The 25,323-nt window shown below is 47.2% G+C and overlaps 1 protein-coding gene across 6 annotated transcripts in view; it reads left to right on the top strand.

Moving 5' to 3' along the window:
* The window catches only part of CHD2 (chromodomain helicase DNA binding protein 2), an 83,846-nt gene extending 60,617 nt beyond the window's left edge, over positions 1 to 23,229 (top strand). For 4 of the 6 annotated variants that reach the window (XM_019504038.1, XM_019504034.1, XM_019504039.1 and 1 more), the window contains 16 exons: positions 1,017 to 1,109; positions 1,685 to 1,858; positions 2,855 to 3,030; positions 5,563 to 5,604; positions 7,446 to 7,585; positions 8,110 to 8,248; positions 8,391 to 8,541; positions 9,377 to 9,499; positions 10,078 to 10,219; positions 10,877 to 11,019; positions 13,052 to 13,186; positions 14,910 to 15,088; positions 16,989 to 17,088; positions 17,298 to 17,514; positions 18,096 to 18,345; positions 19,378 to 23,229. In XM_019504038.1, the coding sequence (XP_019359583.1) occupies positions 1,017 to 1,109; positions 1,685 to 1,858; positions 2,855 to 3,030; positions 5,563 to 5,604; positions 7,446 to 7,585; positions 8,110 to 8,248; positions 8,391 to 8,541; positions 9,377 to 9,499; positions 10,078 to 10,219; positions 10,877 to 11,019; positions 13,052 to 13,186; positions 14,910 to 15,088; positions 16,989 to 17,088; positions 17,298 to 17,514; positions 18,096 to 18,345; positions 19,378 to 19,711 (2,538 nt within the window). In that variant the 3' untranslated portion in view covers positions 19,712 to 23,229. The remainder of the gene's footprint in view (positions 1 to 1,016; positions 1,110 to 1,684; positions 1,859 to 2,854; positions 3,031 to 5,562; positions 5,605 to 7,445; positions 7,586 to 8,109; positions 8,249 to 8,390; positions 8,542 to 9,376; positions 9,500 to 10,077; positions 10,220 to 10,876; positions 11,020 to 13,051; positions 13,187 to 14,909; positions 15,089 to 16,988; positions 17,089 to 17,297; positions 17,515 to 18,095; positions 18,346 to 19,377) is intronic. The other 2 variants (XM_019504036.1, XM_019504037.1) reach the window with 2 other exon arrangements.
* Positions 23,230 to 25,323: the final 2,094 nt, after the last annotated feature.

Genomic DNA, 25,323 nt, shown 5'->3' with positions numbered 1-25,323 from the left:
CAGGCTCCACTGGCTCTGGGAAGGTGCTCCACTCCCTGGCGCTGATGCGGGGGAATGGAGCACTTCCCCGGAGCCAGCGGAGCCTGCACCAGCTCCAGCCCCTGGCCCGTGGGTCCGGCCCCCAGCTCCAGACCCTGGCCCCTGGGTCCGGCCCCCAGCCCCAGCCTCCGGCCCCCGGCCTCGGCTGCAGCCCCCGGCCTCCGGGCCTTAGGCCCTGGCCTCCAGCCCCCTTCAATAAGTGTCCCATGCTGGACCGAGGTGGCGGGCTCACAGACCGAGGCGGCGCGCTCACAGACTGCTACTCCTTAGAGGGAACATTGGTCAGGTGTGGTGTCTGGGAACGAGACGGGTGGGGGGAGGAGACCCTGGGATCTTGGGGTGGTGACAGCACAGGACCAGGGCAGAGCTGCAATCCACTGCCCACATGCCCCTGAGATGGACGAGGGTTTCAGGAGCAGGGGCATGCAGGGAGCGGGTCTGGGATGGGGCAGAGCCATAATCTGTTTCCTGCATGCCTCTGCCTGTGGAGCCCATACCCATTGCAGGGGCGTGTGGGCAATGGATTGCAGCTCTGCCCCAGGACTCAGCCCCGTGCTGTCACTACTCCACAACCCCACCTTGTGATCCTGGCCTCGCCCACCCATCCCACTCCCAAACAGTTCTCCCCGCCCATGGTCCCATAGGGAGTTTTAGTGAACTGTTAGAGGGGGAGAGGGACTGGGGTGCTTATCTGGCCCACAACAGCTCAGCAAAATTGCCTGTGTGGCTCATGAACCCAAATAATTGCCCTATTTATACTTTTGTCCTACCTAAAAGGTTTTAAGCCCTGACCTCAGTCATAACACCTTTTAAGTATCTACAGATGACTAGCTGGTCTCCCAAACCTCCTCTATTTTGTTCATAGCCACATGATGCATATTTAGCAATCGTCCCCCCCCAGTATAGCCGTGAAACCTCCCATTCCTTTCCATGGTTCATCTCACTCTGGTTTTACACTGTTCCTGTGTGCCTCTTAGGAAATGGATATTGATGAGATCCTGCGCCTGGCTGAAACACGAGAGAACGAAGTGTCCACAAGCGCCACGGATGAGCTCCTGTCCCAATTCAAGGTATAAAACAGATAGGCTTCTTAAGGACAGGAGAATGAGAGGGACTGTCTGTCTCCCTAGCAGTGGGTGAGTTGAAGGGCTATGAGTAACCTTGCCAAATTCAACATCAGTGAAGTTCACTGAGAAGAAGGGACGGATCTGATCAATACTGGCCCAGCCCCACATTGACTTCCCATGAGAAGTCTCTAACCAATCTCTTGGCAGGCTCTACAGGAGCAAATAGAAACTGTCTTTACCCAGCAAGGGCCTGATGAGTTTGATGCATGGGAAAAACTAGAGATATGTTTATAAGTGATCTTGAGGAAGGGAAAATACACGATCTACTTATCTTCGGGAACTAAGAGGCTAACCTGACAGAAGCTGAGGCTGAAGCCTCAATATTGCTTATAAATTTCATGTTCCTACTGATAGTTGGAAGAGAAGGCAAAAATAGGAACAGAAAGACTTTGGTTATAAAGTAATTACTTAAGCCTTGGCAAAGTTCCTCGAGAGAGAACTTGAGGTGGGACCAGCAAATCTCTGGTAAGATTGCCAGTGGGTGCTTCCAACCCTAAGGGTGTGCCTTTGCTTAAAAGGTGGCCAACTTTGCAACCATGGAGGAGGAAGAGACTGAGCTGGATGAGAAGTCCCAGAGAGACTGGGATGACATCATTCCTGAGGAGCAGAGGAAGAAAGTCGAGGAGGAGGAACGACAGAAGGAGCTGGAGGAAATCTACATGTTACCCAGAATCCGGAGCTCTACCAAAAAGGTACAGTGTGTATGGGGGGCAGCTGGGAGAGCATATCACCGGAGGCAAAGAGTAGGGAGAAGGCATTCTGGTGTGAATAGTTTTCTGGATCTGAGACCATCCCTGTCAAAGGGCATTTGAGACAAAGTGGAAATCAGATGGTAGGTCTGTTGTGTGCCGTATGCGTTAGACCTTGGGTCTGTGGTACAACCTTTGGATCCATGATGAAGTAGTAATGTGTCCAACTCATTTTGTGCTTTACAGAAAAAAATATACAAGCTGTGGAATCCATCTAGATTTTAACACAAGGCCAAATAACAAGCTGTTTGGTGGAGGCTAGATTAGAGATTATTTTTGAGGTGTAAATGGGACAAATTGCTGAAAGGGAACTGCTCCTTCTTTTCCACTTAGGTCTGTGGGTGTTTGCAGGGCCAGCTGAGCCCCTCCTTCCATCTACATTGGGCACTTCACTTTGGTAGTTTTCATAGAAATAAAGGAATTGGCAGAGCCAGCAATTGTTAGGTCATTTCTACCATGTATGGTTGTTTGACAGTGGGCTATCAAGTACTCTGAACAGCACTGTTAATGGCAACCTTACCTATTTCCAGGATGTTTGTTTTCCATCTCCTCACTGAGCTTCACAGCTCACCACGGTTTCCAGAAAAGAGAGCACCCTTTCCAAGTTAGGTGTTTAAGTAGGAAACTCCATTAGTACAGGGAACTTGTGTATCATTCCCATGCTTTAGATAAGGTGCATAGGAAGCGTTGACTTCAAACCTGTAAAAGCAGGTTGATTCAGTGCTTGGGTACTTTGGGTTTCTAGAAACTGGGGAAGTGGAGATCATCATTGGCACCTTGGTGTTTAGGAGTTTGACTTTGGGACCTTCAGTGTTATCACAAAAGTGTTTGGAATTAGCCTGGCCCAAGGAGTTGCATGCAGGTTGCCTTGCAAAAAAAATGAATGAGATAGCAAAGTAGTTCCTGTTACAGTAGTATTGCGCTCTTGCCACGTTTCAGGCTCAGACAAATGACAGTGAGTCGGATGCTGAAACAAAGAGGAGGCTTCAGAGGTCTTCTGGGTCGGAGAGTGAGACCGATGACACTGATGATGAAAAAAGGCCAAAGCGCAGAGGCCGTCCCCGGAGCGTGAGGAAGGATACCGTGGAAGGATTCACCGATGCTGAAATCAGGAGGTCAGTGCTGTGTGCAGGAGATGGGGAGAAGAGCGAGTTTGTGTAGATACAGCCATGACCATGGTTATGTCCCTCCCTCCCTCCCGAGCAAAGCACTTGCAAGTGTTGAATCACTTAGTTGGACTGGAGCCACCATCTTCTGAAAATCCCTCTTCTCAGGTGTCCTCTATACTTTGGGGGAGCAAACATTTATTCTGGGATTAATCCATTCTAGGTGGTGGCACTACATGCGTCTCTGTGCCTTCAGAAGGCTGTTGTTATTTTAATGCAGGAATTGTGAGGAGGAGGAATCCTGTTTTCCTGGCTCCTGTCATTTTTTTTGAATTTCCATGCTCTTGGGCTTGCCTCCAGCTGATGGCCTTTGAAATGAGCTTGATAGTCATTAGTCAGGCTCCAGCAAGATACGTACCTGTAATTCTCCAAAAACACTCCTGAAATTGCCAGCCTCCAAGTGGGTATGCCTAATTCAGGTTTTAGGCAAGGGTGCGTGGGGGAAGCTTGAACTGCCACTTGGCTCAGACCAAGATCTCTGATCTTGACACTGTTGCTAAAGCAATGTTCCTGAGCACCAAATTCACCTCCAGGAAGACACGTTTCCTTTCAGTTTTAATTTAAATAAAAGGCAAACTGATATGTTCAGTTAAGAATAATAACCCAAGAATAACTGGTGTGATAATGAGGTATCCTCCACTCTCAACATATTACATGTATCGGTGTGGTTGGCTCACAGAATCCCAAGACACCTTTTTGTTTTTGTACTTCCAAGCTGGAACTACCTCTAACCTCTTAAGCCTTTCCAAAGGAGCTTTATTGGAAGGCAGTGTCCAAAGGCCTGGCCAGAGAGGGACAAGAGGCTTTCTTGAGTTTTCACCAACTTAGAATCACAGAATCATAGAAAATGAGGGTTGGAAGGGACCTCAGGGGGTCACATCTAGTCCAACCCTCTGCTCAAAGCAGGACCATCCTCAACTGGATCATCCCAGCCAAGGCTTTGTTGAGCCAGGCCTTAAATACCCCGAAGGATGGAGATGCCACCACCTCTCTGTGTAACCTGTTCCAGTGCATCACCCTCCTAGTGAGAGAGTTTTTCCTAATATCTAACCAAATGTCCCTTGTTGCAACTTGAGCCTATTGGGCACCTAGACACATGCCAGACATCTGCTCCCATGAGCTTTAGTTCAGGTATCTCTGCTGCCATTTTGAAGCACGGGACATTGAATATACATGACACTGTGAGTGTTTTAATTAGAGTGGCTCTCAGAGCCACTCTAAAATTCCCCCAATCCCTCCACCCCAGGGCACATGTATAGATGCCCTCTGCTTCTTGTTCTGTCACCACTGAGAACAGCCCAGCTCCATCTTCTTTCAAACCCCCGTGCAGGGAGTTGAAGGCTGCTATTAAATCCTCCCTCTGTCTTCTCATCTCCAGACTAAATAAGGGGGTAATCATTACTTCCCTTGATCTGCTGGCAACTCTCTTACTAATGCAGCCCAGTACACCGTTAGCCTTCTTGTCAACAAGGGCACACTGCTGGCTCGTATCCAGCTTATTGTCCATTGTAACCTCAGGTCCTTTTCTGCTTAGCCAGTTGGTCCCAAGCCTGTAGCTTCATCCCAAGGCTTGGTCCCAAGCCTGCAACTTCCTTGCATCTTTGAGCTGCTGGATTTTACATCTGCGATAACTAGCTTGTTGCAGTGACTATAAACCAACCCTGAAATTGTATGGAGGGATGAATGTGTTTCATTGTGGAATATAATAGAGTTTTACTCTTTAGAAGGCGGAGAAAGCTGAGTGAGCAGGAATTTTTGGGGTGGATTTTTTAAAGCCGTTACTCCTTTTTTATTTATTTTTTGATCGGTCGCTGAAGTCATTGGGACTACTCAGAGAGGAAGTATTCTTCAGTCTGGGGTACAGTTGGCAAACTCTAGATCTGTCGCTGTGTGTACGCCATGTGACTGTAAAAGACTCCCCTCCCTGCCTTACAAAAATAAAACCGTTTCAGGCTTGTCTGCCTGCTAATGAACAAGACTGGTTGCTAGATGGCTTCACATTTGGTTCTTTTTTTTCAGTGGTTTTCTATGTTTACAGCATAAGCTTTGAAATTACTAATGACATTTATTTAACACCACTTTTCTCCATGGAAAATAAACTTAATATTTACTAGCACAGTGTGAGCCAAGACAGTTCTTTTTAACTAAAATTATGACTGTCCTTTTTTTTCACTGTGACAAATGCCCAGCATTAATAGTAACCCTCTGTCCTCCTCCAGCTCCTTCTAGCCAAGGATTACAAAGCTCTGTGCCATCATTAATGAATTAAACCTTGCAAAACAGCTCTGTGAAATGCTTAGGCAGTGGAAGTGGAAGACTGGACAAAAGGATGTGGGAGCTCATGAAACACCTCAATGTTTCAACTGCATTTAACATTTAAGACCCCTTTTATGAATCCTAGAGAATCAAAGACTCATGGAGAAGTAGGGCTGGATATTACATTGATTCTGTTTTGAGATTTGTCTGGGTTTTTTTGTTTAGGTTTATCAAGGCATATAAGAAATTCGGGCTTCCTCTTGAAAGGTAAGTGTCAAATTGATTCTGCTCTTGAGAAAAGTTATCTGGGCTAATGCATTTATAAATGTGATGTTATTGAGGGAGGTGAGCAGGAGACTTTTAAATCTGGTGACATGAGAATCTCCATGCATTGCTCGGTCCATGGATGTCTACAAGGTAGTAGATAGGCCCTGGGCTGCTTGGACGGAGCAAAACCTCACTGGGTCGTTGCATTCAGGGATAATAGAGTAGGAGTTCTGTATTGGAGGTACAGGAACACAGTCTGCCTGATCTGGCATCTGTAGTCACTGGAGAAGCTTTCAGTGAAGATCTGTAAGTCATCTCCAGTAACATCATGCTATACTGTACTATAGGGGAAATGTCCTCTTGTCCCCAGTGGCCATTACCTTAGGCTCTGAGATGTCAGGATCCCTTACACCTTGTCATTATTACCCTTGTCATTTTTATCCTAGCTAGTTTCAGCTCTGTTGTGGGGGACAGAGTGTTTGGGAGCAGGGAGCATTTATCTCAAGTTCAGATAGTGCAGGGAAAGTCTAGAGCAACGGAGGATAGTCAACGACTGAGTCTCCAGATGCATCCAGGAGTTTTCTCTATGTTTTAACAATGGGAAAGTCCACTGTTGTCCAGAGGACTGAATTGTTCAGACGACTCACAGGCAGTTTAAATGGAGTTGGCTGCATTACGTTTAGAGTATGATAAACTAAAGGCTTCATATACAATTAATGGGAAACTCTGCAGCTGCTGGTTACATGCAGATGTACCTGCCCTGTTGAACAACTAGTGGATTTGGTATGAACTTGTTTACAGCCAGGTGTACTCAGAGATGCTTCATTCTGGGTATTTCTTTGGGACTGGGAATGTTGCGTTGTGTTGTGGGATGCTGGGTCCTTCTTGTATATGGCTCTGTGGAAGGTGGCATCATATCCCATCTTCTGCAATCTGGTATCTTAACCCAGCACAGTGGAAGTGGAGGGTGCCGATGCATGCATCTTGCTAAACAGCTTTATCCTCGTCCAGCTCACAGTTAAGCAATAACTTGCTTCTTGCTGCATCTACTCTGAACTTTGAAACACTGAGGCAGCAGCTCTGTGGGGTGCCTTGAGATCCTTTCAAGGGTGCTGTGGGGTGCCACACAATGTTAGTAGTTAGGTGGGCACACATGATTAATGAGATCAACCCATAGTTTTCAAACAGAAATCCATAGTGTTAAAAACGTAGTGTCAGAAATCCATAGTGTTGTCTGAGTTCTTGGCAACAGAAGAGTTGTGCTATTACTTTTCTGTAGTCAGAAAGAGTGAAAACTAAGAGATGGCATTTTCAAAGGGTGCCTCAAGTCTATTGAGGGGTGCCTTGTATCTAGACTACTTGAGAAACACGGCACTAAGGCTTAATATGGCCTTTCAACTAAGCGGTATTACTCCAGGATTTAACCCTTGTTAAAGATGAACATAGGAATTTCAGTGCATTGGACAAAAAAGGGTGAGACACTTGGGAGTCATAGCATGAAAAGCTAATTCAGAGATGCCCTTGACACTGAGAGAGATGTTTTGGCTCTCAGTTAAGGGCAGCTAATGTAAAAAGAAAAAAAAAAAGTTGAGCTAAAATAAATGTTTTCCCAAGTATAATAGGAACTGATCAGTTTTATCTGGAAAGCATCATGCCTGAATCCTGAAAAATAGACTGTGTGCAATGTGATGGATTATTAAAAGCTCAGAGAGAGATTCTTCATGCAGGGGAGGTTATACCACGTACAGTTAGCAAGGAGGCTTGGAGTTATATAATCTGAGCACTGTTAGCAGCCAGAGTTTGAGCCTGAAGCCTTTGGTCCTTTTTTTCCCCTTTCTCAGGCTGGAGTGCATTGCCCGGGATGCTGAGCTGGTGGACAAGTCTGTAGCTGATCTGAAACGTTTGGGGGAGCTTATTCACAACAGCTGCGTGTCAGCGATGCAAGAATATGAGGAGCAGCTGAAAGAAAATCCTGGTGAGGGTGAGTGAAAGCACTGCATGCTGGTTGCACTGGCGTCTTTGTGTTGATCCACGGTGCTACTGGGGGAAGTATCCCTGTTCTAGATGAGATGGTGGGTCAGATTAGCAACAATGCCGGCAGTGGTCTTGTCACTGAAGAATAAGAGCTAGCTTAAATTTTGCTGCTTCTCTCACCTGTAGAAAGCTAATCCAGTTCTGAATCCTTGCATCTTTCAGATGGTGCTTATAATGAGAGAAATAAGTCATCAGCTTATTTCAGGTTGGCGCATGAAGCCAAGCACAAAACCAGGGCATATTTAACTGCTTTCTGGGCTGGAATCAACCCAAAGCCTGCATCCTTCATTAGATCTGTGCTTTCAATTACCACCCAGAAACATTCCAGTGCTCCCATGGCACTGGGCCAAAGTCGTGTACATACTTCTAAAGATTAGGTCCGGGAGGACTTAAAAGCCCATTATTGCATCTGAAATTTTTCCAGTCTGTTCATTAATGTTTTACATTGAAATCTTCGTTGCTTCTGAGCAGGCAAAGGGCCTGGGAAAAGGAGGGGCCCAACCATCAAGATTTCTGGAGTCCAAGTCAACGTCAAATCCATCATCCAGCATGAGGAGGAGTTTGAAATGCTGCACAAATCCATTCCCACAGACCCTGAGGAAAGGAAGAAGTGAGTGTGGACAGTTGGGTGCACAGATGGGGGGGGGTTGAGTTTTGTGATGGCCAAAAGATAGCTTGGGAATATGGTTTTACTTTACACCACAGCCTTGAATGAGCCCCTCACCCCCGTCTTGTGTTTGAACTCCCCTCAGATACTGCCTGACCTGTCGTGTCAAAGCTGCCCATTTTGATGTCGACTGGGGAGTGGAGGAGGATTCTCGCTTGTTAGTTGGAATTTATGAACATGGCTATGGAAACTGGGAGCTAATTAAAACGGACCCAGAACTGAAGTTAGCTGATAAGGTAGGTCTCGGGATGCTGCTTGCTATGGTTCCTTGACAAGTTCAAGGAGACACGTTTGCTTTGCTTCAGAAGCAGATGTTCTCTGAACTGCTTCAGAAAAACATTTTGAGGAAAATTGTGACCTTTGTGGAATGCTGCATCGTGCCTGGTGGAAACCAGAAACCAGAGTTATGTTACTTGATTGGCAATGAATTTGCTCTGAACCACTCCATATAAACCACATTGTAACGACGTGTGAGGAAAGCAATGACAATGGTATTTGTGGCGAACTGCACAGTATTACGAAGTCTGGCCCTAGTGATTGTTTCCTTGTGCATCTAATGAGTATAAAGAGTTCTTCCCAGTATAATGACAGTGGTTCAGGCTCTGGGGTCAACTTCAGGTAATGCCGCTGCTAGTGGATACAGATGTGCAGGAGCAAAGATCAGATTGAGTCGTGATGTGACTGAGTTCCCTCACATGCGATGCAAAGAAAAGCAATTTAAAACTGAAATGAATGCCACAGACACGGTTGCGGGAGTTCAGTGGGGTTAAAGAAATACTCTTCTAATTCTGACTCGCATCAAGCTGGAGAGGGCCTCCTGTAACCCATAATGGAGGGTCCTAGCAGGCTGTGCTCACACATACCCTTTCATCTCAGTAACAGTCGAGGTGTGGTAGCCCTTCACATCTCGAGAGTGCTTTGTGCTGAGTGCTGTTTGTGCCTGGGAGCCAGGCTAAAGTAGCTTCCCTGAGGCTCCTCTGCTTTCCTGGGTGGGAGGAAGGGGATTAGTAGTATGTACCTGTTCCCTTCATGGTTTGATAGGTTCGTGTTGGTGTTTTGTTTTATCAAAAGATCCTACCTGTTGAGACAGATAAGAAACCTCAGGGAAAGCAGCTCCAGACCCGAGTCGACTATCTGCTGAAACTGCTGAAGAAAGATCTAGAGAAGAAAGAAAACACGAAAGACGGGGAAGAGGTGAGAGTGCGGCCAAGTGTCCCACGAGCATTTGGACATTGTGTAGAAGGAAACAACACAACCCAAATGTCCAGCTCATTAAATAGTTTGTTTGAGGGGTTCATGGATGTGTCTGAACTCTGATCACTATATCGTACTAAAACAAGATTAAGGAGCGGGTATTAGTGGATAAGACACAGAGAACCCAATATGGCCCTCTGCTAACTTTACAGGCCTGTCACTTTTTTTCTTACCTGTAAGTGAGTGCTCTTGATGTGTGACTCACTGGAAGACCCCCTAATGGTAGCAGGTCCTGAGTCCTTCTTAGTCCTGTCAGTAGCATTTTAGTGTCAGCAGTCTGTTCGTTCACGGTAGGGTTTTTTGCACTCAGGATAGCTCTCTCAGGCCTCTGATGCATTTTCTGTTTCTAGCCCACATAAAAGCCGCTGGCTGATTGTGGGTTCTCACAACCCGTCAGTGGTGCTCTTTGCCCTTTGCTGCCACCTTCCATTGCCCAGAGCATCTGAAGGAAAAGTGGCCTTTCTCTTTCCAGGAAGCTGGCTGAAGCTGTTTCCTAACTGGGTTCTCTTTTTACGTAGAGCAAACTAAAGAAGAGGAAACCACGTGTAAAGAAAGAGAATAAAGCCCCTAAAGTCAAAGATGAGCATGGGAATGAACTGTCCTCGCCTCGGCACTCTGACAACCCATCAGAAGAGGGTGAAGTCAAGGTGGGTGAATCCAAGCTGAAGTGGCTTTTCCAAGTATTTCTGAACTGCATTGGTGCTGCAGAAGATAGGTTTGAACAGCACCTAGAGCAAATGCTTCCAGTGACCAGCAGAAAACCTAGTGTTAAACTTCCATAGGAGATTAGCGGATCTGCCCAAGCAGTGGGCTTAACTTGTGCATGGAGGAGGTAATAAAGCTTTGATATAGATCAAGGCTTCTGACCCTGTAAAGGAGAGAATTCTTTCCATATCAGGAAGCTTACTATTAGCAAAGTTTATCAAGATTGTGTTGTTCCATGAAAGGGAGTCTGTGTGTGCATGGCTTGGCATGCAGTTTGAAGGTTTGCTCGTGCTTCTGATCAGTTGCTGTGTTAAGAGCTATCTGATGTGTACTCCTGACAGGTAAATTGGATTATGGAACAGTATATTGGTTTGTATTTTGCCAGCCCACTACAGCTGGAGGTTGATTTAATTCATATCCTTAAGAGGGAAAGTTTATAGGGGATTACTGCACTGGCCTTGCTTTCAGATTAAAAGGAGCAAGGAAAAACTGAGTGAGCTGGAAGACTTAGCTGCTGTTCAAGAACACGTGCTTCGTAGAAGCAAGGGTGTGTGAAGTGAGGGACTCTGGTTTTGTGAGCAATAGTTCAGTCTGTGCTGTAACTGATTTTCCAGGAGGATGGTTTGGAAAAGAGCCCAGTGAAAAAGAAACAGAAGAAGAAAGAGAACAAAGAGAACAAGGAGAAACAGACAACCACTAAAAAGGAGAAGGAAGGCGACAAAGAGAAAAAAAAGACAAAGGATAAGAAAGAGAAGGTACTGGCTGTGTTTCATGTGGAGCCTTTAGATCCAGGTGTTCCAGGCCTTGAATCATGTTCAGGATTTATATTCAAATCCCAGGTCTGTTGATGCGTATTGATTTTGTAGAGCTATTTAATTGAGAGAGGGATGAGATCCCAAAGGATAATATTCAGAAGAGGGCTTATTCCCCCTTCAAGCCCCCAGAAGTTCATGGAGAGGTTTAGTTGGAGAAGGAGGAAGAAAATTTCTGCACAGAAGAATGGGAAAGTGTAACATATTTGCAGAGTTTGAAAGTGAAAGACAGGGAGGAATCCCCAAGGCTAGGGACAGACATTACACACAAACCGGTTTAAGTGATCAGAAACTGATTTAAACCTGTAACAGAACAGATGCTCAGTGCACATAAACTGGTTTGAAAATGTCTGAAACTGGTTGAATGTAGTATCAGATTTAACTGATTTGGCTCAAACCAGTTTATTCAATGTGTGTCCCAGACCCCTGTGGAACAAAATGGCAGAATAGCTGGAATCTGTGAACAGAGCGAGAAGAGCCGGGAGCCTGAGGGTGTTGGACTTTGGTCCTGGGCTTGGCAGGTCCCTGTGCAATCCCCTCTAAGTAAAATCTACCCAGAATAACCCAACTGTCCAAGACCCACAGACACCACAATGTGATGTCATGTCTGCTCACATATCCGCTGACTGTGATTCTTTCAGCGCGAGTGTCAGGCTTGGGACAAAGCGTGGCTAAAATTCTACTTGAATTTCTAGTCACTTGCCGTGGGCAGGATGCAGACTAGACAAAAGGATGCCTAATGATTTTTAGAAGCACCTGCTCATGGAATGGATGTGTACTGAATAGTCAGTCCATCCTGAAATTTAGGTTAGAAGTCAAAGCTTCAATCTTTTGGAAAATACTGGTGTAAAGTTCATTTTCCAGTGGGGTGCAGCCTGGCCTCAAAGCTAACATTAAGGACCAGGAGCTGTGAAACAGTTGTGCTGATGACTCTTAAAAGATTTTGTGTGTAACCTCAGGCACTTAAGTCAAACTTTTCAGTAGTGGCCAGTGATCTTGAATACCCAGTTTCAGAGCAATTGAGCTTGATTTTCAGTGGTCCTGAGGACACGCAGCTCCGACTGACTTCAAATAGAGCTGCAAGCCCTTCTAAATCTCCTGTTGTGCTGAAACCTGACCCTTCGTAGGGGCACACGTTCCACATCTCCAATGTACTCTGTCCGCAGGTCCTCACAGATGAGTTCACTCGTATCCAGATTACACAAGGGTGACACAAACTTAATTTCTTCACTTGTGAAACACCCTGAGATCTGCAGAAGGGATGGGAAATAACAGTGCTGGGGTGATGTTACAGTTGTAATATCTGGGAAAAATCTGAAAGGGAAGGTTTTTTTGTGGCTGCTGTCTTATTAGACCAACTGTAGTGTTGGGAGGGACATAGACAGGCTTTTGGGTACCATTGTATACTGGCATCCAGAAGTCCCAGAAGTTTGTCTCTCCCAGCTATACAGCTGGTCCCATAAACACAGTTGCTATCAATGCCCAGGCGTTGATGGCTTAGTGGTACAGCTTTTGCTTGCTGTGTGGGTTCATTTCCTGGCCAGAGCACCAGAGGATTTAGTTGTTTGCAAAAGGGAATCCCCACTGGGGATTTTTTGGCCAGAAACTCTTGGAAGATCGATTCAGGCTCAACATTAGGAAAAACATGTTCACAGTCAGGGTGTCCAGACTGGAATAAGCTCCCTCTGGAGGTGGTGCAATCACCTACCCTGAAAATTTTCAAGAGGAGACTGGACAGTCACCTTGCTGGGGTCAGCCTGACCCCCAGTTGTTTTTCCTGCTTAGTGCAGGGGGGCTGGACCCGATCTTCTGAGGTCCCTTCCAGCCTTACAGTCTATGAATCTATGAAAAGATAACCCACAGAAACCTGTGCCAAATAGCAGCGTATCGTTTATGAACTGTTTTCAGTAAGACAGGCAGGCAAGGAGAGTAGTTAGTGGGACCGCTCAAAATCAAGAGTTTTGTTCTCTTACAGGCCAAAAGCAGTGATGCAAAATCTGGAAGTAAAGGGAAGAGATCTCAGGGTCCTGTGCACATTACTGCAGGAAGTGAACCCATCCCCATTGGTGAAGATGAGGATGATGACCTGGACCAAGAAACATTCAGCATAGTGAGTATTTTCTTTTGGGGACCAGAGCTGCAGAGGGAAAGCTAGGATGTGCCTTCACTCAATTATCACTTTCAGTTACTCTCTGGGGCTTTATTTATCTCAGTGCCAAGATGCCACAATACAGTTACCAGTTGTTACCCTAATGTGGACTCCTCTCTGCACGGGAAGCCTTTGAGGGTTTTGTAGACTTACTGCTTTCCATTCTAGAGGGAAACATACTCTCTGTATTGTTTAGCAGCAATTCCATCCAGCTAATTTGAGAGCATTGGGAATAGGCTCCCAAAGGAATCCAAACAGACCTTCACCTGGGGTGGAGACGGCTGATCTCACGTAGGCCCTGACATGGAGGAATACTGAAGACTCCAAATAGGGACCTGGGTGCTTCCATCCTCCCAGAAAACCATCACAATGTTGAAATAAAGCAGGAGAGATTTGAGTTACTTCCCTTCTAAATTCTGCCCCATGTAGTTGCACTGGTAATGCTTGCTTCATCCCTTCATCCAAAACAATGTAAAATGGAGGCTTAGAAGGGGCAGTGCAGCACCCTGACTAACTGCAGCACTCTCTTCATCCATACTAAAGGTTTATATTTCCCATGGCTCTCTTGACAGTCATCAGCCAAAGGTGCCCCTGTAGCTGTGTGTGGGGGTCCATTTCCTTCAGTAACCAAGGAGTTAACAGGTTATTCCTGTGCTGGAGGCATAGAGAAAGGGGGATGGGTGAGGGTTGAGAAGCACCTTTTATGGCCTGGAGGAGCTGCTGTGGCTCACTGAGCCAGGTCGACTGCCAGTGCATCCCAGACTCTGTAAAGGAAAACTCAGCAATGCAGAGTGTGCTGCAGCAGCACATTTGCCTGGCATGGGTGACTGCAATACCAGACCCAAAGACAGTCTGTTACATCAGACTCTTATCTGTTTGCTTTACATAACTACAGGGATATGAGCTTGAAATCTGGATGCCTGTGAAGATGACTTTATTGGTTTCAAGTACTACATTCGCCCCAGCTGTCCCTTGCTGGTTTTTGTGATTTTTTTTTTTTTTTTTTTTTTTCTGTCCCCTCTTATTTTTTTTTGTTTTTTTTTTTTTTCTGTCCCCTCTTATTTTTTTTTGTTTTTTTTTTTTTTCTGTCCCCTCTTATTTTTTTTTGTTTTTTTTTTTTTTCTGGTCCCTCTTAATTTTTTATGCATTTCTCTCCTTTGTTATAACCAAGACCCACAGTCAGCACGCAAGTTACTTACCGACTACATGCAAAATGTGGTCACATGCAGAAAGTAGAAAATAATGATGGTTTCCTCTCTCTTCTTCCAGTTTTGTTGAACCAATAAGTAAAACTCTCCCAATTGGCTAAAGCAGCTTTAAATTGAATGCCCCTTGAACCAGTGCCTTTAATTTAGTGTAGGCATGCTCCAACTCTTCCCTGCTTGTCCATGTGAGCAGTAGGATAGTAGGCTCAGTGCATGTTCAGTATCTGCAGAACAAATTATTGGCCTCCAGAAGGGAATTGGGTAAGTAGATGGTTGTGAGGAGACTGTCATCTCTGCCTCCTCACATCATAAAGTGTCTTACAGATGACTGTTTCTGTAGCATACGTCTCCTTATTTTAAAGGGAGAGAAAGCTAAGAGGCAGTATGAATGAATTTCTGCAGCCATGATGAGCCCAAGAAGTGTTAGCAAAACCAGTAAAAAAATTAACAAAGTTCTGCTCTGTCTTGCCTCTCCCAAGTGCAAAGAGAGGATGAGGCCAGTGAAGAAGGCATTGAAGCAACTGGATAAGCCAGATAAGGGATTGATGGTGCAGGAACAGCTGGAGCACACCCGCAACTGCCTCCTGAAAATTGGGGATCGCATCTCAGAGTGCCTTAAAGCGTATAATGACCAGGATCACATTAAGCTGTGGAGAAGGTAACACGCCTTTTGGGTTTCTTTGGTGAGTTTGTGAATATGGAAATGAAAGGAGTGTGCAGAGGATGCTGGATTTACGGTCCTGGAGGCAAAGGAAGTCCAGCTTGTGTGGCATTCCCAGACTTTCTCACCAGCTTGTTCTAGAGTTACCGGCTCAGAAATGAGGGGCTGAGACTCCACAGCTCTGAGATGATGGCTTTATCTATACCCAGGTCAGCAGTGTTTTTGGCCAGAGTACCAAAAACACCCCAACCTCAACCCATGCCTCGACTTGGCATGCCAAAGGTAGATGGTAGGGGAGCTGCAAGGGGTCCGATCCTTGTTGCTGGGGACGAGTGCACATGCACCTTGGGACACATGGCAGGGAAGGGGCCTGGGGCAGCACAACCTTGGTTCCTCCCCCATCGTCTGACCGGAGGCACATGCGAAGTTTCCGCTGCCACAGAGCCCAGCCAGGGCACCAGAGCCTGGCGCAGCTGTTTGCAGACTGTCTGCCACAGCTGGCCCAGGGTCTGCGCAGCTGCAGCAGATGTCTGGGAGGCTTCGAACAGCTGCACCAGGGCCTGGAGTCCTGACTTCATGACAGTGGCCGCTGTATGCTCACTTTGGGGCACCCAGTGCAGGAGGGGCCAGAGTGCACCCCAAGCCGTGTGTGCAGCCACTATGGCCCCAGAACCCAGTGGGGGCTGTGGAGCCCTGTGCAGCTGTTTGCAGCCTCCCAGCTGTAGCTGGGAGGCTGCTTGCAGCAGGGCTTGTAGCCTCCTGGCCACCTGCCACAAGCAGCCTGGGCTCCATGGGCCGGGGCTCCATTGCTGACCCCTGATCCATACCCTTACTTACGTGTAAGAGGTACTAATATCAGTCTAAGTCACTTCCTTATCTGCCTGAGCTAAATTGAAGCAAACCACTCTTAAGCTAAATGTGCCTACCATATCTTCTAATTAAAACATGTGCAGATTGGTGGGTACACAAACCTGGGGGTACTCTGGTCTGAGGAACTGGATTGAAACGGCTAACTCCTTCTGTCTAGGCTCGCCACTCAGATATAATCTTGAAATACCGTTATATAAAAACCAGACAGGTGACAGCCACTGTCCCACCTGAGTGGAGTAGGCAAAGTAGTTTAACAACATCAGTGAGGGAAAGGATATTGGATTTTAAATCTCCCATGAGGTTGAATTAGAAGCACAGCTAGAGGGCACTTTCCCTTTTAAAATGTGTGGGCGGGTGGGTGGATTAGTCTTGACAGTTCCCTTTCCAAGATGAAAGGGATTTTTCTCCAGTCTTTGCGCCCATATTTATTAATTCCTTTGGTCTGTTGTTAAGTTTCACCATCTGAGGAGAGACCAGACCAAAGATATTGATGGAAAAGCTGGAAGACTGTCTTGGAGGACAGATAAATCTGTGGCTAACCTGCTGCAGTGGGACTCTGGAGTCCTGGGTCCAGTTCTTAGCTTAGTTCATAAGCCATATGAAACTCTGGCATTCAATCTTAGTGAATTGGTGCCTCATATGTGAAGTGGGGTGTATAACTCCCAGCGCGTCACTTCTCCCATCCTTGTCTCTCTTGTACATTTAGACTGTGAGATCTTCGGGGCAGGGAATGTCTTAGCTTAGTGCCCAGCACTCTGGGGTCATGATCTCAGGAGGGGCCTTCAGGTTCTTTTACTGTAAATAACATTTGGAGAATATTGTTGTTGGCACCATTAGGATGTATATTATGCACTTTCTACTTTGTGCAATGTAATTTGATAACGAAAAACCAGCCGTTTCAGTGTGTGCAGGTAAAACTAGTGTGAAGGATGCGAGCTCTGTGTTTTGTACCACTGTTCTAATGAGGAAGACAGAAGTTATGCTGCTATTTCATAATTAACAGAAAAAAATCTTCATGTCCCTTCAGGAACCTATGGATCTTTGTGTCCAAGTTCACAGAATTTGATGCCAGAAAACTGCACAGGCTCTACAAGATGGCTCACAAGAAAAGGTCCCAGGAGGAGGAGGTAAGATCTGAAGGAGGGGTTTGTCCTGGGTAGAGCGCTCTCTCCTCACTGGAAGTCTCTCCTGCCTCAGCTCTTGTTAACGTTATTGGTGCTGTTTGAGGAGAGCAGTTGCTCACAGCCCGCCCGAGGCATTTGGCTGGCAGTTGAAGTGGAGAGCGGTGTTTCTGTGCCTTCTGTTGTGCTGTAAATCTCTCCGTTGACCTCTCCAGGAGCAGAAGAAGAAGGAGGATATGTCTGGAGCCAAAAAGCCATTTCGCGCAGAACCGCCAGGCTCCAGCCATGACTCTGTGATGTCTCAGTCTCATATGCCTCACAACCTGCACTCTCAGAAACTCCACCTGCCTCCCTCCCACCCTCAGCAGCAGATGCATGGCCACCAGCGGGATAACTACAGCCACCCCAACAAGAGACACTTCAGTAACACAGGTGAGTCTGATACCAGGGCATCAAAGAGAGGTGCTCCCGGGTCCACTGTTCATCCCCAGCCCAGGTCGTCTTCCAGTGGTAAATCCCCTGGAGCTTTTGTCCAGTCAAGTTGGAAGTGTCCCAGTCTCCCTGAGGAGATGACGAGAGAAAGTACCAACCAGATGTTAGCCATATACGTTACCCAGGTACTATAGGAACGGGGACAATATAGGAAAATAGAATTAGGACATTTTCCCTTGTATGTGATTTATATTGGTCCCAATTAATTTCATTTTGTTGCCACAAGACCCCTTTTAAAGATTCCTCTTCCCTCCTGGTATTTTTTAGCTATTACTAGTTTGCTAAGCATCCCTGGATGTAAGCCTCAGGAGAGCCCTGTAAGACCCACAAAGCTACACTGAAATCTTGAATGGGACAGATAGAAACCACTGCTCCAAGTAGGGGGTGAATTAACATTTAAGCATGTCACTGAGGCTTGTAGCCTGAGTCATGTTTTGGCCTGACCTTGAAGGGAGGGTGGGGTACAACCATCAGGCCCGTGTCTGAATGAAACCATCAGGCCCATACTTTCTAAACTGCAGATCGAGGCGACTGGCAGAGAGATCGAAAGTTTAACTATGGTGGTAACAGCAACCAGGTCTGGGGTGGAGATCGGCATCACCAGTACGAACAGCATTGGTACAAGGATCACCACTATGGGGATCGCCGGTCTCGCGGCGACCCTCACCGAAGCTCTGGGAACTACCGACCAAATAACCTCTCCCGCAAGAGGCCGTATGAGCCGTACAATAGCGAGCGAGACCACAGAGGACACAGAGATTATTACGACAGGTAACTATTCATCTGGATCATCCCAAACAGGCTGGAAGGAGCTGGTAACCAGTCACCAAGCTGCTGGTTTCCTTATGTCCTGGCTGCCACAAGGGGGAGCCAAGAAGCTCAGTGACCTGCCTGGGTTTCTTGGCATGGAGTTCAGTCCGAGCACAAGCTCTGATGCTTAATTGAGCTTTTTCTTCCTTTTTCTGGCTTGCTGGGTTACGCTGGGCTGGACATCATTTCTGCCTTGGCATCTGGACTGTAGTTGTCTTCCCCCCCAGCCCCCTTTGTCAATCTCTGAATAAGAGAGTGCTGATCCCTTGTTAGCTCTTAGTTTGCTTGTGCTCCTGACCAGGAATTGTCAGACACTATTGGAAGCTGACTGGGTAACTTCTTAAATGACTTCCCTCAGTTTCTCCTTTTCTCTGGCCATCCCAGCCATGTCCAGCTTTCATCTGGCTTCACCCTGAAAATCTTTTCCTCCCTGTCCCAAGGTTAGTTTCTTTCTCCCCTGCACACAGAGGTAATTATTTGAAGTCCCGTGGGCCTTATGGCAAGGGAAGGGGATGTAATCTCTAAATTGGGCAGTGACAGTCTACCTGATTTGTATCCAGCAGTTTCAGCTGGGTACAATCATCTTCCTGAATGTGCTCCAATGCACTTTGCACGGAGTAGTTGTGGGCTGTTAACAATCAGCTGCTGCCTTCCAGCCTAGCTAGCAGTGGGTGAGGTGTAACGGTGTGCAATTAGGATTTGCTTAACTTGCAAATGAGTTGGATAAATAAGCGCAGAGGATGCACCTGCTTTTCCCGTTGTTTACGAGTAGACCCCCATGGCACTATCTCTGCTGTTTCTGTGCTGTTTATATTTCCTCAGGAAAAGGTGGGTTGTCCAGTGTGCCTGCAGAGCACACCTCCAGGGCTATGTAAGTCACCAAAGTGTCATCCAGATGCCAAAATTAGCCCATACGTGGAGTCCTTCAGGATGGGAGGAACTGTGCGAGTGCCTGCTGCCGAGCTGACTTTCCTGTTTGTGTTTTCTGTCTAGACACCATCACGATTCCAAGCGGCGACGATCCGATGAGTTCAGGCCCCAAAATTACCACCAGCAGGATTTCCGGAGGATGTCGGATCACAGGCCACCCATGGGATACCATGGCCAGGGACCTTCGGACCATTACCGGTCCTTCCACATAGACAAATCGGGGGATTACAAACAGCCGCTTCCCCTTCCTCACCCCCAAGTCTCGGACCCTCGCTCGCCCCCGTCTCAGAAATCCCCTCACGATTCCAAGTCGCCCCTCGATCACCGGTCGCCCCTGGACAGGTCATTAGAACAGAAAAACAATCCAGATTATAACTGGAACATGCGGAAAACATAAAGCGATCGGGAGGAAGAGAGCACGTCTGAAATGTTTGGTCTGATGCAAGAGCAGCTGGTTTCTCACACCGGTAACCGGAGACTCTGAACATGCTGCTATCATCCTGTTGGGCGACAGAGGATTTGAGGGAGCAGGCGGGGGGGCTCTCCCCAGCTCTTAGTTCTGGTCTGGATTCCTTGTTGACTTCCCCCTTCTCCAGCTGAGCTTTGGAACCAGATCTGTTGCCCTTCTTTGCTGGGAGGTGCAGGTATCATCCTTTGCTTTAGAGTTTTGTTTTCCAAATCTGACAGACTCTTGTGAGTATTTCACAGCTGCAGAGCTTTCCCCACAACTAAGAGTGTGGATTGATGCTGCTGAGGACTCTGCGGATGGTTCTGTGCGCCCCGTCTGACTTGATGTTACATGACGGATGCTGCTGTGGGGTGGAGAGAAGCCAGTCAGGCTGAGGTTCAGATGAAATCGTGGTCGGGGTGGGAAAGATTTGGGGAGAGACGAAAGGGTCCTCCTGGAGTACATAACCGAACTGGTTCTCAGGCCTTGGAGAGGAAGCTGGGGGCGGGAGGGCGGTCCTGAGGTCTCTCCAGAGTGACTGAAAAGGTAGGAGCAGGGAGGTGCTGGTGACAGTCCATTGTTTTCCTGCCCACGTTATCATTTCTCATGTCATTATCCATTTCAAAGAGGGTGGCTCTGCTTTGCTGTGTCATCACGCCTTCCTGCAGCACAGATGGGGGTGGAAGACATTAGGTTTAGGGGCAGGAGCTGGGAAATCTCAGATCCACTGGAGGTGTGGAACAGGTGAAGGTCAGACTCCTATGAATGCTCAGTTCACTCTTCACCCCAGTGGGAAGGGAAGTGGGGGTGAGGTGGCGACAGTATTTCCCAGCGGATGGGCTTAGGAATCCATAACAAAACCCCTCTTTTCTCACTTAATACTGGCAGTCGGGACGTTTCAGATGCGCATGCAGGGCATGTTTCGGCTAGAAGCTGCATGGTCCCAGGGCACAGGAATGCTTCTGGGTGTCAGGGAATCCTAGCTTTTCTCCTCTCTGGCACCGACCTGCTGTAGCCGTTGGGGAAAACCATCCCTCCTTTGCACCTCAAAATGGATCACACCTCTTCCAGTGATCTGAGGATGAGAAGCTGTGCAGCGTGCTGGCAGAGGGCACCTACGGGTGTCCCCGGGGAAGGGCAGAGCTGGATCTGAATGCAGTTGGTTGCCCAGAGTTTTCCACAGTTTGCACAAAGCAGTGGGCTGGTCACCTCTGCCAAAGTCCCAGCAATCTGTAGTAATGCTTGAGAAGCTGGAAGTGGCTGTGTTGAATGAACCCCTGTGTTACAGTGGGACCTTGCACAAAGGCTTAGCACTTATATTTTGGGTGAGCAACAGACCAAGGAGGAAGGCAGAGGGGTCCCAGACTCTGCTTTCAACCCTCGGTGCCCCAGGTCATGAATTTATAATGGGGTGAGGAAGAAGGATGGTTCCTGGTCCAGCATTGCTGCACTTCTCAAAGTATTAGGAAAACACTGCGCGGTGTAGGGGGAATAGCCAGCTGCAGGGACTTGCTTCAACACTTCTGTTAAGCCAAAGGAGGGCAAAGCGGAGACGGCTGGCCAAGCACAGCCAGGGGTTCTTCTGCAAAGCAGCTGTCATCTACAGCAAGGAGTCGAGGCCCCTCCAGGTGACATGCAAGGGTCTGACTGGACCCTGGCAGCCAGGCCATTGAGTGCTGCCTCTCTATATTAAGGACGAAGCTGGCTGCAAATTGCTCTTCTTGAGGCAGCTCCAGTGTAGACCGCTGGCTGCTGGAAGGGTGCCAGCGTGATCCTTATTTGGGCAAAATCATGGCATTTTCTTGAAAGGTGGGTGTCAAGGGCATGCCTCACTGCTTTGCAGGCGGTTGAGGACAAGGTGTTAGTTTTCCTGTTAGCCACTTGGAAATTGCACACAGATGAACACTAATTATTCCCAAATGTCCTGTCTGCTTGGCACTGAGCGAGTTAAGTGCTCTGAAATGCCTGTGATCATGGTGCGTTGCATATACTCTGAGCTGTCTGGTTTCACTGGGCGCCTGCGTCCCATTAGACCGTAACAGAGTCACTGTGATTTGCGGCAAATTGGGAACAATGAAGTGATAGCGAGTCCCCATGACCAGCATAGGGCACGTCTGGGCCACTGAATCCAGTTCTTCAGTCCTGTTCATTTAACCCCTTCAGTGCCAAGGGACAGTGGGGGGCATCATGGGGCGACAGGACCAGGCTCCATTAAGTTGTGCATCCTGTCAGTCTCTTGAAGCTTGGCGCCCTTTTCTTTAATTTCCTTTTTTTTGTAAGCTTCCCGCAAACGTAAACGGTTTTGCTGGCTGGTGGGGAACCAGCTGCTGCTTCCTTCGGGGCAGTCCCGGTAGTGTTAAGTTGCTGTGGTACAGAGGGGAGAAGAGGGTGGGACAGGATTGAGCAGTCCTCCCACGTTTCCAATAAGCTGTGACAGCCAAGCATTCACATGCTGGCATTTGCAGAGAGGTCCTTGCTTTTCAGAGAAAGGAGCTGGCTCATCATGTAGATGCAGAAGGCAGCTCTTCACTGGATGGGGTGGAGAGAGATTTACTCTTTATTCACACTCATCAAACATTGCTATCCTAACCAGTGTTTGTGCCATAAAGTTGTAGCAAAAGGCAGTACCAGCCGGACCAGTGTTAAGGTTGCTGCAAAGCAGATGCGACTCCCCCACCAGAGAGGGATTTTCGGTGTCCGACTAGAGGGCTTCGGCCCTCGCTAGTTCCAATCAGTATGAAAAGTGTTTTGATTTTTCTTTTTAAAATAAAAAAAAGGAAAATGCAAAGTTGAAACTTTATCCAGGTCCTTCTGAGAATGATGCTCAAAAATCACGATTGCCTGATGCTGAACTATGGATTCTGTTTAGTTCTGTCGTGGCAGGTGTGTCTTGGCTGGCTTTGGTTTTACAGAAGCTGGAGAAAATAAACACTAGAGAAATAATTGCCCTCCCATGTGCACCCTAAAACGGGGACTGCAAAATCAGTGATTCAGGAATAGTCAGTTGAATGTCAAGAGGGTTGGGAGGAGACAGGCCCACATCCATCGATGTCAGTGTGATGCTTGTGTCAACATCTGGTGCAGCTGTTCTTACCAAACCAGCTACGGGATCGGCTGTAGCCTCATAGCAGGAAAAAAAGTAGTAGCTTCTTGTGTGGCTTTATTATTTTTTAAAGACATTCTCAGCCTGACCCTGTTCGATATGGTGCAGAGCTCGAGTCCATTGTAAATTCATGCTAGACAATGGAAATCCCACAGACCAAAACCTGGTGTCAACAGGTCTTGTTGGTACAGTACAACTTAAGTGGATATTTAACAGCTCTTGGAGACCATTGAAAGGGTCCACACAAAAGTCCTAAGTCTACTTGCATCCATTTCCTCCCTGGCTCCCCCTCCTGCAGGGGAGAGAAGGACTCTCTTACTGTAAAATTGTGGGACTTTTAAACCTGTTGACTTAAAACAAAACACAGTAATTAATATTAATTTATATTTGTGAAAAAAAATGCCACTGTCCTAGTGATTTCTGATGTAAATATGTTGTTTATATAGTATGTATTAAATTTTCCTACATTGTAAAACTGCTGTACTTTTGATTCTTGTATATTAAAAAGTGTTACTGAGATTTTCAGAACCTCGCCAGCTCCTTGCATCTGGTGTGTGTAATCCATAACGCGACACGGCTGTCAGCTCCTGGGATCGCTCCAGCCCCAGCCCCAGCCCCAGCCCCAGCTCTGGGATGCGTGTCTCTGGGCAAAACTCACACCCTTGCAGGTGTCTGGACAAGGCCGTTGCCAACACAAGGCTGGAAATTTGTTGGGGGGGAAGGAGTAGGAAGGGGTTTTTAACTCCTTCAGGCCATGTCCGTACTAGGAAGCTAAGACAGCTAATAACAGGTATTAAAACCCTGGCTCTGGTCTGCAGTTGCATACCGTTGGCATTTTCTACAAGTGGGCACTGACTTTCTGCATAGGGCAGCGGTTTATCTGTTCCTCTAAAAATTTCCAGCGAGGCTGTCTCTCTCTCTCTGACTTAAAATAGGCCTGTTTTGGATTGGCTGTTACAATGCTGACCTTCACTTGAGACGTATCTTCGGTTTTTTTCCCTTTCATTAGCAGAGATAGTAGCACATCAAGGTTTCTCTGCAATATTTTTCAACTCCTTTCTCTTGCAGTGTTGGCCATTAGCTCCCATCCCAGCAAAATGCAGTGGTGGTCCCTCCTCTGGGCCCTCAAATTTTATTCAGGGGATAAACAGGTAAAAAAGTCGAACCAAAGGGCATGTCTATACTGTGGCATATTAAACCTCAGCTCTGAGGAAATAAGGCTCACCCACCCACGCCTACTCCGCATATCACTTCTGGGAATGAGGTGAGGAGGGGGCCGTTGGTGCTGTGCTTAAGACCTGGTTGGAAGGGCCTCAGGAGGTCATCTAGTCCAAGCCCCTGCTCTAAGCAGGACCATCCCCAGCTATATCTATAGTGGCTTGGGATGTCTCTGGGCATTTTTGCTACCTTGCTTCTGGGGCTAATAGACCTGGAACAGAACAGGTCACTGGGATTCACTTGCTCCATGGTCCAGCCGAGCACCCTTCTGCTGCTGCATCCAGAGCAAGCCTACTGTTTTGTCATCTTGGGATCCCCGTGCTGAGCGAGGCACCATTCCCAAGGTCGGGGATCCGATTTGTCTGAGGCATAAACATCAAAACCAAGGCCCCGGTAAAGAAAATGAAGCCGTATAAGCCCCATCAGGGAAATGACAAAACCAGCAGGGGGGATTTTTTTTTCCCCAAAGCACTTTCTTGTGGTGGAAGAGAGAGTCATGGAAAACAATACAGGTGATGGCAGACGGCTCTCAGGTGTGTTAGCTGTCTGGCACAAAGAATTAGAGGAGTTTCTTAAAATGAGCCACTTGAGGCATGAAAGCTTTGGCTTGGGCTAGACAAGCTTTCTAACGAGGCCATCACAAGTTTCTAAGGTAAGTGGAATTATTTATGGGTTGAATGGGACAGTGTAGGGGCCGTGACCATGTACCTGTTGCACTGCTAAGGGCTGAACAAAACCAGAACAACCGGTCTGCGCCCCAGAGACAAAAGCAACAACCAAGGTGGCTCCGAAATAGCATCTAATGCAGTGGTGCCAGCTTATTCGTGATATTTGATGCATTTCTTAAAGCCCCAGGTTCTAGATTCAGAGGATTGTAAGCCAATCTGCGTCTGCTAAAAACAAACATACTTGTTCTTGTGCATTAAATTGTGGAGGAGAGTGTGAAACCTAACAAGGCATCCTGAAGCCTTGAAAACCAGGAGGCAGAGAAAGGCCCAGGTGCGGGTGCAGATAGATGTGCACGCACACAAGTCAAGATAATTGAAATCAATCCCATGATTTTTGATTACTTTAGGATTGGCAATGCTCCTAACCTATGTGCTGTCCTGGAAGATGCTTGAACATGATTATTTAGCTGCCTGGGTGGGTATTTGCAGTCCATGTTCATAGCAGGGGGCCTTGTCTTTGATGGTCTTAGGAAACAATCCCCTTCGGTTGTGACCTTGCCAACTTCTCCCTT

The sequence above is a fragment of the Gavialis gangeticus genome, unplaced genomic scaffold (genome assembly GCF_001723915.1).
Source record: "Gavialis gangeticus isolate Ggan-Ray unplaced genomic scaffold, GavGan_comp1, whole genome shotgun sequence".
Lineage (NCBI taxonomy): Eukaryota > Metazoa > Chordata > Crocodylia > Gavialidae > Gavialis > Gavialis gangeticus.
Note: the sequence above shows the minus strand (reverse complement) of the source record. Positions and strands in the feature narration are given on the sequence as shown.